Source organism: Carettochelys insculpta, chromosome 5 (genome assembly GCF_033958435.1).
Source record: "Carettochelys insculpta isolate YL-2023 chromosome 5, ASM3395843v1, whole genome shotgun sequence".
Taxonomy (NCBI): Eukaryota; Metazoa; Chordata; order Testudines; family Carettochelyidae; genus Carettochelys; species Carettochelys insculpta.
Window position 1 is genome coordinate 88,095,916 of NC_134141.1, and position 14,080 is coordinate 88,109,995.

At 39.2% G+C, this 14,080-nt stretch overlaps 1 protein-coding gene across 3 annotated transcripts in view; it reads left to right on the plus strand.

Annotated features, from left to right (window-relative positions):
- Positions 1 to 14,080, plus strand: part of TENT2 (terminal nucleotidyltransferase 2) — a 66,437-nt gene that overhangs the window by 32,807 nt on the left and 19,550 nt on the right. For all 3 annotated transcript variants that reach the window (XM_074995465.1, XM_074995467.1, XM_074995466.1), the window contains exons 10-11: positions 1,310 to 1,438; positions 6,647 to 6,690. In XM_074995465.1, coding sequence (XP_074851566.1) covers positions 1,310 to 1,438; positions 6,647 to 6,690 — 173 coding nt within the window. The remainder of the gene's footprint in view (positions 1 to 1,309; positions 1,439 to 6,646; positions 6,691 to 14,080) is intronic.

The window sequence follows — 14,080 nt, forward strand, 5'->3', positions numbered from 1 at the left end:
ACACATGCATACTCCATGATTCAGGATTGATACACTTGTGCAGTAATTCCAGGTATCTCCTTCACATCTCACTCTAACATCTCTTGGCAGAGCTCTGTCTGCAAATATATACTCTCCTCTCCAACTGTTGAATGCAGAGAATCAGACTTCTTTTTTTTTTTTTCCAATGAATCTTTCCTAATTCCAGTCAGGAAGTGAGTACCAGTAAGAGAGAGCATGTCATCCACTAGCTGGAATACAGTGATTCAAGTCTCAGAGCACTTACTCTTATCTTTCCATGTATAACTAACTTGTTCTGACCAAGACAGTCAACGTATTGGATAGGATTTTTCTAGTAACTGGGAAGAACAGACTATGCCCTACCCCAAGAGATACTTTCATCAAAGGCCGAATCAAGTTTTATGCCTATATACATTGCCCACCAATGGGGAAATGAACATGAAGATTTACATGACAAATATCAGAAGAGCAAATTGGCTCCTCTATCCAAAAACCTCACTTATTGTAGGATTTATTTGAAGTTGGGATCTCTGTCCCATGAGACTCAGTACTGTACGTTTAGGATTTGTCTACATTTATCGGAAGTTCAGCATGCTGGCAGTCAGTCTTCTGGGGTTCAGTTTAGTGCGCTTGGGGGGCTGTGCTGAACTAAACTGTCATGGCGCCACTGTTGACCACGGTACTCTAAGGGAAGTTGACGGGAGCGAACGTAGCTATGAAAAGCGCTTTGTAATGTGCCTACAGACCTTAGCACAATGAATAATAATATTTATACATGATTACCTGAGAGTGTCCTTTTTTCAAGTGTTAAGACCTGCATTATTTAGGCTAGAGGCAGATATCTGAGAATTTGGGTTTGTTATGTGGAATTTACCATGTTCTGCAAGAGAAATTTTCTTCAAGGTATACTTAACCCCATGAGTAATTTAGGAAAGCAGACTTGAATTATCCTAACTGTGGATGTTCTCACTTTAGATGTTGGGGCATTCACCTGCTGCTAGTGACTGGTGCATCCAGTTCTATTCCCAAACTGCAGCCAGGCTGAAGTCTCCGTTTTAGTGGAGCTATGAGCCTTATTACTCAAAGAAAGGACATTTTCAAGTAAGCATGAAAACCATTTCCTGGTGTGATAAGCTGACAGTATCACTGGCGTAACTTACTGTCTATTACAGAATTTCATAAATGGGGAAGGCAACTTATAGTAATTGCTGTCATGTTAACCTGGAAGGAGTACAAAAACTTTAGCATTAACAGTCAGTTTAAAATTTACTTAACTGCTCATTTTGATGCATATCTGTTTTACTCACAGTTGAGAATCGAGTTCGTCCATTAGTACTGGTGATTAAGAAGTGGGCAAGTTTTCATGACATAAATGATGCCAGTCGTGGCACTTTAAGCAGCTATAGTCTTGTGTTGATGGTTTTGCACTATTTACAAAGTAAGTATTTTTTCAACTTATGAAATTGGCCCTTTGAAAGTAATATTTTCCTAGTTTTCTTTCTAGTATTAAGATCTTAAATAACCTAATAGAAGTGGCTAAGAATAAAGTGAACATATTTTTTTTTTGTTTTTTTTCCTTTGTGCTTCCTTTCATCTAGTGAGGATGCACCTGTTCTCTGTAGGCTGACTGACTCTCAAAAATGTGCTCAGAGGACCTTTTTATTGCTATAAAATAAACTCAAGCCCAAATTAATAATGGCACTTTTACAAGAGATAAATTTTGGTTAACCGCTCCACTTTCAGGTTATTTTTGTTTTCAGGAATGTCTTCAGGGTATCGTATGGGGGATTGGATGCTATTGGGTGGCCTCCTCTTTGTTCTGATTTCCCAAGACCTGAACAACTGGGGCACAATTAATTTCTGCAAACACAGCTCAAGATAAAAAGCAGTCAAGTAGCACTTTAAAGACTAGCAAAATGGTTTATTAGGTGAGCTTTCGTGGGACAGACCCACCGTGGGTCTGTCCCACGAAAGCTCACCTAATAAACCATTTTGCTAGTCTTTAAAGTGCTACTTGACTGCTTTTTGTTTTGATAGTGTATAGGCTAGCACGGCTTCCTCTTTGTTCCAGCTCAAGATAATGAGAGGTTCCTTACTACTGATTTTTTTTCAGTGTGACCAGTGTAATCAGTGATCATGATCTCCTGGGGTCCCTACATATCCACAGTCTCTCATCTTTTCTTGTGGTTTCAGAGATTACATATTGGACTCTTAAATTTATTGTCTGTATCTGGTAAGTCTCATGGCTGCTGAGTTGAGGGGAAGAATGAAGGCCAGCAATTGCTTTTGTAAGCATAACATTGAACTGTATGCTCATGGGTCGTCCTCCCACCATATGCTTATATCACTCTATTGTGTTAAAGAAATCCTACTTCTAAATTGCTTGCTTGCTTAAGAATATAGAAATAGAGAATCTCTATCAAATCAGTGGTCCATTTAGTTCGGTATCTGTGTCCCAGCTGTAGTCAGTGGCAGATGTTTTGAAGAATTATGCAAGAAACTCTGATGTGTACAATTAATTTTTTTTGCCCACCCAGAAGAAATTCTGTGTGGCCTCTGCCACTTAGATTGATTTATGCTTTGAAGCATGATGGTTTGTATTCCTTCCAAATTCTTTTTTTAAAATCTTTTTTATTGTAACTCTGTGTTCTTATCTATATAAATATCAATCCTTTTTATAATCCTATCAAGACCATAAAGATCTCTTGCTGTAGTGAATTCTACCTGCAAATTGTGTGTATTTTTAAAGTTTTTCCTTTTATCATTTTGCTGCCTTTCAGTTTGATTAGTTTTTCTTTCCTGCAGATAGGAAGATAGACATCACTCTCTCTATTCATTTTCACATAGATTTTTTGGCCTGGGTGTCTGATATCCAGCCTAGAATATATAGCTGACTACTTACTAAGATGTCTCATGAAGCATGTGATGCCATGATTTCTCTGCAAGCTTTGTACAACAATTTGGAAACTAACTAAAAACACAGTTAACTAGATGGATGGCTCTGGTTATGGTAGTGAGACCACATCTACAAGCATAACAATTTCCATGAGCAGGTAGAAGTTCTTTCCTGATGAGACTGTGTAGATATTCCTAATGTAGCAGTTACATTTGGTGCCTAGATACCATGGTAATGGTCTGTGTTGTCCTATTATGAGTACATACTTGATTTGATGGCCTGCTGTAGGCTACTTTCTGGGAGATGTTCTGTGGAAGGAAAGAGTCACTAGCCAAATGTTGCTAAGTCTGTTTTTCGTGAATCAAACTGTATGATAGGTGGTGGAATATTTCCAAAATTCCAGTTTCTTGCTCCTTCCAGGTTCTAAAAAAATGGTTGCATTGTTTGCTTGTAAGTGGAAGAAATGGATATAAGTCATTGAAGCAGACAATTAAAAAAAAAAAAAAGACGACAATTGGAAAGGTAATCAATGAGGTGTTAGTCAGTCCTGGCCAGTGTTCCCTCTATTTTTTTCAATCCATGGCTGGAATAACTGTTACATGCACGAAGGCACGTGTGGATGCGCACCACCAATGTAAACAAGAGCTGCCTACTGTGGGTGGCTATAGGCACTCTGCTAATCAGCTGCATGGCACCTTAATCTCTGCTAGGCAGCTATCCAAGCACTCAATTTACAGGAAACCCTGGTCCTAGCCATGTTGGTTACAGAATTAAAACCACAGTGTCCCTTCAAATCTGAAGGTTCTAAATAAGAAAGGTGAAGTGTATGCAAGAGGGGGGAGAACATCTTCAAAGAGTTATGAAAGTCATTTAGCAGTCTTCAGAACTGATTTGGCCAAGAAGTTATAAACCATTTGATGTGATCAGTGGTTAGTTTTCAGTGTAAGTGGGCTGCCTCTCTTGGAGATTGAAAGCAAGGCCATCACTTAAAAAATGTTTTTTGCACCCAAAGTTCTTAGTTCATGTTGAGGAATTTTTTGCACTAGATGTTGTACAAAGCCACAGAAAGACACTTACCCTGGTCTGAAGCTGATAGCCTATAAAGACAAGTCCTCTACAAATAATAGGGAAGTGGAATACAATGAAGTACATGAGTTTTATACACATAGATGTTTTGCAATGTTAATTGAGAGCAGGTGATAATTGAACAATCCCTTGAAACACCATCACGTTTGTTTATGGGAAACTCTTTGAAACTTAATGTGTGTTGTGCTGCTCCTAATATTAAGCAGTTGGAAATTAATTGAAGAAGCAGCACCACATGATCAGCCAGTTCCACAGGGAGCACTAACAATTCACTGCACTAGTTTGGAAGCTTTTTAGCTCTTACTAGATCAGCCTCATGGGCTGACAAGGTTGAGGGAATGTGCCTGTGGATATATGCAGAGCTGTTAATGGTTGCATTCCTAATGTTTTGTGTTTGTAAGGTTAACTGGCACACAACTGCTGATGACACGTTTGGTAGGATGCTATTGGAAACACCTCCTTTCCTAATATGCTTTACCTATAAAAATCCTAGTAAGGAGTTACAGGAGAAGAAAGGAAAAGCAAATGTTTCATTTATCAGTAAAACTGAGTCCATCTTTCCTCCATACTACAATCAAATCTCTCCCCCGCCCCCCCAACTTTTCCCCTTGCCCATCATGCTCCTGGAAGAATCTTTTGACCTATGGCTTGAGTTTATTTTATAGGTATGCACATTTCTTGAGCTTTAACCTGCCTGCACAAACAGGTCCATCTGCACTATATCTTAGGAAAAAGAGGAACTCAAATGACATGTGATTACTGACCCGTAATATTTCCCCCCCCCAATAGCCTAGATTCTTGATGTATGATGTAGACTCAATGAAAATAGCTTGAGCTCTCAGATTTTTTTTCCTTTCCTGTCATTAAGACAGAATGCTGGGAAATCTCCAAGATGTCATAGAAATAAGATAGCTCCTTCATATCCTCAGACACCCACAAGCAAAGGAAAACTTGATCATTAGAACAGCTGTGATCTTATTCTTAGCACCCTAATTGTTACAGCATTCTTTCTGAAACTATGAAAATTTTATTGCTGAGAATTCTGCAGGTCTAATTCTTAGTTGCCAAAAACAAAAGGGTATTTTAACTATTGTTCCCTATGAGACTGAGTTTTGAGTTCTAGATGCTGAAGTTGGTTGTCACTCTCCTTAAGGAATTGTATAAATCATTAGTTCCCAACCTTTTCCCTAGTGCGGACCTCCAATTGCTTCCCTCCAACTGTTTGTGGACCCCCATCAATGCCAATTCTAACTGCTGTGTACCTTTAATAATAATAATAATAATAATTAATAATAATAATAATATATGGAGATATACCTATCTCATAGAACTGGAAGGGACCTTGAGAGGTCAAGTCCAGTCCCCTGTGCTCACAGCAGGACCTACTGCCATTCCTGACTTTTTTTTTTCTTAAATTTATTTGCCCCAGATGTGTAAATGGCCCCCTCAGGGTTTGAGATCCCAACCCTAGGTTTAGCAGGCCAATGCTCAAACCACTGAGCTATCCCTCTCTCCATTACTGAGCCCCTTCACCCTTCATTAAATGAAAAAGGAGACCACAACCTAGATTTTTCAGGCAGCGATTAATAATATTTGAAGATAAGTTATTTAAAAATAATAATTGATTCTAACATTGCAATTTATTTAAAACTTATTTTCAGTTATTCTTTTAATTTCTTATTTTTTTTTTCATGGACTCCCTGCAATATCCTCACAGACCACCCCCCGCAGGGGTCCGTTGACCCCAGATTGGGAACCACTGTTATAGAAGAACTGTTTTAAAAACTTGCTGAGGGAGTGGCATTCTGGCTTTAGCGCAACAAAGAGCAAGCTGACAGATCTGCAGCTCTCATAAATATTGAGTGGGATGCAAATGTTAAATGGCAACTCAATAGGGTTTTTTTTAACCCCCCGCCCCATTATATTTAACACCATCTGAGGTGGAAGATAAATATTTGCCCTGTCTCTTTGTTTCTCTCGCTCTCTTTTCCTCACCCCTGCCACCTCAGAATTTTTATGAAGGTTAAATGATCTCTTTGGTGATCTTGGTGTACTAACAAATAATGGCTTGGGGACACTGCTAGATGTGTCGTAAATGAGGGGCAGAGGAGTAGGAAATAGTACAGAACATAATCTCTCTAAAGTTTTTGCTAGCAGTGACTACTGGGAGCGTGGAACATGTTGTTTTAATTACTTTTGATGAGCATGTGGTAGATTTTATACCCAAAAAACTGTACTTTGCTAGATGGTGGAAGGCATCCCAGGCCATGTTATAATAGTATTAGGGTATATCCAAGTAGTTGAGTTAAGCCCTGATTATGCCTTTTGAAGTCTAAATTATAGTGGCCTTCTATAATGAATTAGCAAGAATTTTTAAAATGCGAACAGTATCCAGCTGACATAGAAGTCCTCATAGTTTCATTCTGCTACAAATAGCAGTATGGTGGTAACACTTTCACTTAACTGAATAACTTTCAAATTATAAGATGTATAGGAATTACAGATAGAAGCGTTTACTCTAAATTTCGCTTTCATGTACTGTGAATATAAAAACACCTACATAAACTATCAGGGATTTCCAGGTCACACCTTTGGTGTAACTGATGCAATATTGTTTTCTGTGAATGATGTGAATCACAGCAACTTTAAACTTTTTTTTTATAGCCCTACCTGAACCCATCCTTCCATCCCTCCAAAAAATTTACCCAGTAAGTGTTTCTTATAAATTATTACATCATATTTTGTATATACAACTGATTATCTATAATATTAATGTGACTACTTAAATGAGTATTGGGTAAAATTAAAAATAGTTTGTGGGCATGATCATTGGAACACTCAGCCTCATTTCATTTGTATGAAGAAGATTATTTACTGCTTCCAACCATTCCTTTGCTGATATAAATCATTTGTTATATATGAGATTAATTTTAAATAGAGGATCAGAAAATGTGCTTCTGTTTTTGTTGTTGTTTAATAGGAGCTGCACACCTAATTCACCATGTACTGTGCTGAAAATGTATCAGTTGCCTATATTTGGTGTAACATTCTGCTTGCTGTTTCTTAATGCTGCTTCCGGCAGCACTTTCATTCTTGTTGTCTGTTAGCAGCAGGAAAGGCCAGGGCGAGAGCCAACTGCCTAGCTGTTGAGTCACTTGGATTCTTCATTTGATCAAATTTTTGGACCAGCAGGGGACAAACACTGTATATTTAATATGGCAGATTGTAGGTGACCTTCCCATGAAGTTAGGCTTCAGTTCCATCGAGTGTACATACGTACACATTAATGTTATGCCCAGGCAGCGTCCACCGATTTCCTGCAGAACTACTGGGCATAAGGTGATCCCTTTTATAGGATTCTGACTGAATTTTTCTTAACCTTTTATAGATATTCAATTGGAAAAGAAAAGGGAAGAGCTGCTGAGTGACTGTACTTTTTATTTCAGTTGTTCAGACATTCCTTATTCCTTCCTTCCTTCAGTTTTATTCTTGTTTTCATTTCATATTTCTCCTTAACGTCTTTCTTTTTTCTTCAGTCTATACAGTCATATTCTTTTCTTTTTGGTTTTTTTATCCATTTCCTATAATGCCACTCAGTCTTTTTTCTTAGTCTGTTTATGCTTTTGATATTACTGATAACGACAGTTAGCTGTCCTGATTGTGCTGGATCAGCCCTTCAGAAAACCATGTTTGTTACCATCACACTGACAGGAAGAGCTGCTTTCAAAATTGCTGACTCTATAACAGGGAGAAATATTAATATCCATGTCTCATGTAGCAGTTTTTATTCACAGCGGTCCAATCTGAGCCATTATGCACAGTTAAGATAAACCAAGGAACAGTAGAAAACTTTGAAATAAAATACAAAATTCAGAAACTGGAATTTTATTTTTATTCCATTGACTATTGTGACTCAGTATATGCTATATGTCTGTAAAGGTATACTTTATTTTTACTTTTTGTTTTTATTCCTTAGAAAATTATCATCTCCTCTCAAGATTCACTTTTTTTGGTATTGCATTGCATCTGAAGTTTTACCATTTTTTGTGGCTATCATTGCGTATACGTTAAAAGGAATTTGCCATCATTTTCAACATTTTAGTCATATAAACATTGCAGACTGTGAAATTTAGTTGTCATTTGTATAGCATATATTTTTGAGTGTCACTGACTGCTACAATTTGTTCCTTGTTAAAGGAAATAATTTGAACATATTTCTGTTATGCCTTATTGTCAAAGCTGTGTTGGTTCCAGGATATTAGAGAGACAAGGTTCCTGAACTAAAATCTTTTTGGATCAGCTTCTGTGGTGAGAGAGGCAAACTACTGAGGTTACATAGACCCAAAGTAGGGCTCTGTGTAAACCTGAAAGCTTGTCTGTCTCACCATTAGAAGTTGGTCCAACAAAGAGATTCGCTCACCCACAGTGTATCTAGGGTTTACTTGAACTCACATTGTAGTCTTGCCAAAGTGGTAGCATGTTCCTAGGAAAATATATAGGAACCTGCAAAGTATGTTGTGGGAGTTGGTATGCCTTAATCTAAAGGCATTGTGATTCTTTTAACTGTATTAGGGTGGCAACAATTTCACAGATAGCAGCATTTGATGTAACAGCGTAGGTGTATTATATGGTTAATAACCATTACATTTACTGTTTTTGGATTAATTTATGATTAGTTAGTACCACCAGATGCAATAATATAATATTCTAATTAAAATCTTGTAATAAAGTAATCAAAATGTTGGCTTGTACAGTACGCTATAACATTGCAAGTATATTTCTGGCTCCTCCTTCTCTACCAAGAATGTAGTTATTAAACTGTTGATTTGAAAATTATAACTCCTACACATTAAACAACAAATTACAAAAATTTTTAACTTGGGATGCTCAAATATATTTTACATTAATGTTATCACTGAAACCTAGGGCTGTCCATTAATTGCAGTTTAAAAATGCTCAATTTTAAAATTATATGATTAATCAAAGGTGTAATTGTGATGGGGTTCTGGGGTCCCCCAAGCTCTGCACCCTGTCCGCAGGCAGGAGAGTCTCTCACTCAGCAGGAGAACAGCGGGTTTATTAGCCGACAGGACACAGCATCGTACAGAGGAGTCAGTGCAGCAGGCAGAGACAGCCAGTCCAATCCATGCTGGGGAGAGGAGGCCCCGAGGGGCCCCCAGAGCCGGGGCCTTGCCCCCTCCTTGGTCTCTCTTTCCCTCAGCCCAGACTAACTGCTTCCAACTCCCAGTTCCAATTCAAACCCCTCAGGCTCCACCTCCTCCTTTGTCTGCAGTACAAAGGTGTTACCTGGTTGTCAGGGTTACCCTCAGCAGGAGCCCCACACCCTCTGTGAGCCCCTCACACACACACACAGGTATCCCCCACTCCATCACAGTAATCCCATTGTGAAACAATAATAGAGCACCAATTGAAATTTATTATAAATATTTTGGATATTTTAAAATTTATTGATTTTAATTATAAAGCAGAATACAAAGTGTACAATATTATTTTCTTATAAATATTTGCACTATACAAATGAAACTAAAGAAATAGTATTTTTCATTTCACCTCATGCAAGGACTGGCATGCAATCTTTTTTTATGAGGGAAATGCAACTTATAAATAGACTATTTTTGTTACATGACTGCTCTCAAAAACAAAACAGTATAAAATAATAGTGCCTATAAGTTCATGCAGTCCTACATCTTTTTCAGCCAGTCATGAAGACAAACAGGTTTGTTTACATTTGTGGCAGATAGTGGTGTTTACTTCTAATTTACAATGTCACCTGAAAGCAAGAAAAGATATATACATGCTACTGTTGTAGCTGTTGTTGCAGGGTATTTATGTGCATACATTAAACATCTGTATGCACCTTTATGCTTTGGAAACCTTTCCAGATGATGATCATCCATACAAATGATACTCATTGAAAAATGAGGTCTTAAATTTGTGACCGAACTCCTTGCAGCAGAATGGTATGTCTCCTGTTCTGCAATTTTATCTACATGGTGCCATAGATTTTCACGTTATGATGGTTTCAGACAAATGACCCAACACATGTTCATTTTAAGAGCCCTTTCACTGCAGCTTTGACAAAATGCAAGTAAGGGCCGATGTGAGATGTCTAAAGATAGCTATGCACTCAACTCAGAGTTTAAGAGCCTGACATGCCTTCCTGTGTTCTCACTAATCTTTCCCTTCCCTGTGCAATTTTTTCCACCAGTGTGCAGAATAAATTTTATTATGTGCACTGAGTATATGTGAATGTGCACAAGCAGGAAAAACACAAGCCTAGCTGTTGGCATTTGCTTCATCAGCTGGGTAGAATCGGAATATCTCTTGATCAGCTGCTTAAGTGCCCCGCTTACAGGGAACACTGTGCCTTCCAAAATCTGAGTGGGGCAAAGTGTGGAACATGCTTTCAGAAGAGCAACATTCTAGTGCAGAAACTACAGAACCCAACCCCCCAAAAAGAAAATCAACCTTTTGTTGTTGGTTCTGATTCAGGTAATGCAAATGAATATAGATCCGTCTGCACTACTTTGGGTCATTATCAAGCAGAATCCATCAAAAAAACCCACAAACCTCAATCCTTAACAACTAGCACTTTTTTGTTTTACAAATAAAAGCACACACCTCGCTTTATATTTTAATATTGGTAGGCGTTTCTCTGCACTGCCACAGAGCTGAGGCTGGGAAGTAGGGTCATCTGTCGCTGGCAGCCATAGCTCCAGAGATGGGGAAAGTCACTTCTCTCCCCGCCACCCCCTGGCTGCCAGAGCCCTGCATGTCCCAGATTCCACCCACCCATTCGTCTAACTCCACTCTCCTCCCCATGTATCCCCTATTTCTCCTAGCTTACTCCATTGCTCCCTCCCACGTACCCTTTATTTCCCTGAGGCCGAGGCCTCACCTTGAGTATCCAGTCACCTAATTAATGGAGCCGTGCCTCTGAGCCAGTAATTAAGTGAGCATCCCTTTATTTTCTCATGTGCAGCCACCCAGGTGAGCACTGAAAAAGGAACTATCCACAGATGACTTGAACAGAGCTTGCAGACCCCTAGTGATCCACGGACACAGTTTGAGAATCTTTGTTCTACCCTAGGCTTCAAGTAATAGTTAACAGATGAGAAAGGAAGTGTTTTGAATCAGAAGTAACAAAGGCCAGATTTTCTGCCTCAGTCTAGTCCCTTAAATATTTTGACAGTGCACAGAAGGTGGAGAGCAACCAGAACTGTCCACCTGTGAAATTTGTTGGGGTGGAGGGAGGTGTGTGGCAGGCAGAGAGCTGACATTCGCAAGTCCGAGTTTGAGGAATGCTGGGACATAGCCTGTGTTCTCTGTAAACTGAGTGCTTGGGCGGCCACCCAGAAGAGATTCACGTGCTGCCTTGCTGATTACCAGAGTGCCCACAGCCAGCAGCATGTTTGTACTGCACATTTGCAAATGCCTTGTTGCACATAACAAAATTGAATCCACTTATGGATGGAAAAAATTAGATGGAACACTGGTCGTAGCACGTGTGCAGTTGTGTTCTGGTGCTTCCTGGCTGGCAGAGAGCCCCTTTCTGTGATACAGTGAGATGCATAAATTGGAGCTGATCTGAAACTGCCCCTTAGGCTCCTTTAATCTGCATTGGGACTGGCATTGTACTTGCTTCTGAATGAGGCAACTCTTAATGGTTGCTTTGTATTTTCCTTCCTGGTTCCAGCTTCATGCTTTGAAAGGTATGTGAGGGAAGATGCTCTGCGATGGCTAGTTTGCACGATGATGATATCCAATTGTAGATTTTTAAAGGAAAAAAATTACATTGCCAGTATTTCCTTACGTATGTTGCCTTTGAGAACTAGATGTGTGGAGTGATAGGTGGCGGTTTGTTGTTACCTTCAAATAAGCCATGTAAAAAGGAAATATGTATGGTCGTGAAGAGATGATGGTGTATTTAGGGAAACATTAGTAGTTAGACTAGCAAAAGTAAGGAGGCTGTGAAATAAATGTATAGAAAAGAGGCCAGAATCGGCTTCGTTTAAAAAGAGGGATGGAGGGAACGGATCAGATTTACTCCCATGCTGATAAGAACAATGTTTGATCTTGTTGATCTTATCTACCTTCCATTGACAGCCAGTTCTGTCAATTTGCTAACTTTTTTCTTCAATGATTGTAGTTCATAGTATTCAAATGCAAATAAAAACTCATGCGAGTTTTTGTAGAAAGCTGTAGCTTCTCAGGTTGGTTTTCAAGTCAAATCTTATTTCTCCTTTTCCTTTTTTCATTGGTATTGGTAATTTTCTGCTCCAGAAAGTGAAGAAGTGGGTCTTTCTCACAAAAGCTCATTACCTAATAAATAAAATCATTGGTTTTTAAGGTGCTACAGGACTTCTTGCTTTGTTTTCCAATGGTACAGACTAACATGGCTAACCCTCTGAGGTTCTCTGAGAGGTGGTAGCTAGCTTGACAGAAGTTGACCAAATATTGTCTGTATGAAGACCTGGGCTGATTGAGCTACACTGCACAGAGGGTGTGGACTTTTCACACTTCTGACCAACTTCATTAAATCAACATGATTTTCTAGTGTAGATCAGCCATAAGTCTAAATCAGGTTTTTCAAGGCCACATGATATATTAAATCCAGATCATCTTATCAGCAGCATATCTAGTAATATAAATAGCATAGGTTTGTGAACTGTAAATCCTTTTAAGATTATACTGTAGTCTAAATCTTCAAGAAGGTGCTTGTAATGATTATTTCTTAGAAATGTCCCTATATGAAGGAGACAGTCTTGTGTAGTTAGGGCAGAAAGAAATGTCCTGTGTTACTTGAAAGCACACTGAGTCAATTCAATATGTTTGACAGTTATGTGTTGGTAAACTGTATAGTCAATTGCTTGATCACACTTTGGTTCTTCATTTCATTATGAAATCTGCTCAAGAGACCAAACAACCTTTGCCAGTCCAGCTTATTCATATGGTAAAGGAAGAAGGTTCTACGTGATGCCAGCGTCAAATGAGCAATCCCATGCAGCAATATTACATTCATCTCATGAGGACAGTATGGTCCCCAGTATTACACCTCTAAATCCATCTTTTTATGTCCTACTTTTTTACCAGAAGTTGGCACATACGTTTAATCAGCTTTCCACCTTGCTTCTGAAATAAGGTGTTCCCTTCCTTTATCTTTTGTTCTGAATCCATACATTCCAGATCATGATGCACCCTTATCTTTCTTTTGAGCACATACATTCTAGATACTTTTGAACTTGAAGGCATCTTCTAGCTTGGTATGGGCAACTTCCTTTCCTGATATTGTGTGTTCTGATATTTACAGTTTTTCAGTCTACTCAAGGCAAGGCTTCAGCTAATGCAAAGTATTCTGTGATACATGGCATCAATGTACAGAGCTATAATAAAGGTGCACACTCATCTGGGCTGCATAGCTGCTATAATAATGCTTAAGAATATGTATATTTAAATGCTTAAAACATATATTTCTGGTAAAATTATCAGTGTGTATATGTTAGCTAGCTGTGTTAGTCAATAGTTATTTTGGTGCTCTCCCGCAGAATGGATATTAGGTTTCCAAAATCCTGCTTAACTGGTTGAATGCTAGGTTTAACTAGTTAATGGATTAAACAGATTGGGAGGGCAGCTGAGGAGGACCAGGCGGGAGCAGCCCCTGTCTGCAACAGGGGCGGGCTGCTCCAGCTAACCTGTACTGAAGCAGCCTCTCCAACTGCTCCTCCACCTACCCCTGGGGCCACTGCAGACAGGGCTGCTCCAGCAAGGCTGTCGCACCCCCGCTCACAGTGACTGAGCCAGGACTAGAGCAACCCCCTGCCTGTAGCAGGTGGCGGGGGCTGCTCTAGTCCCTACCAATTAACCTTTAACATCCCTAATGGACATGTGTAAACCATTAGATTCAAGTGCTATCTCTGCCCAAGCAGCAATTAGGCTACTGAAAAGGACAATACATTCAGCTGCCTAGTATGCACATATGGAACATTTTGTTAAAACCTGTCAGAAGGAAGATTTAATTACGAGGGGAGAGGTGGGTGGAAAGAATTCTTGCACACGTATGTTACTTTTCATGGTATG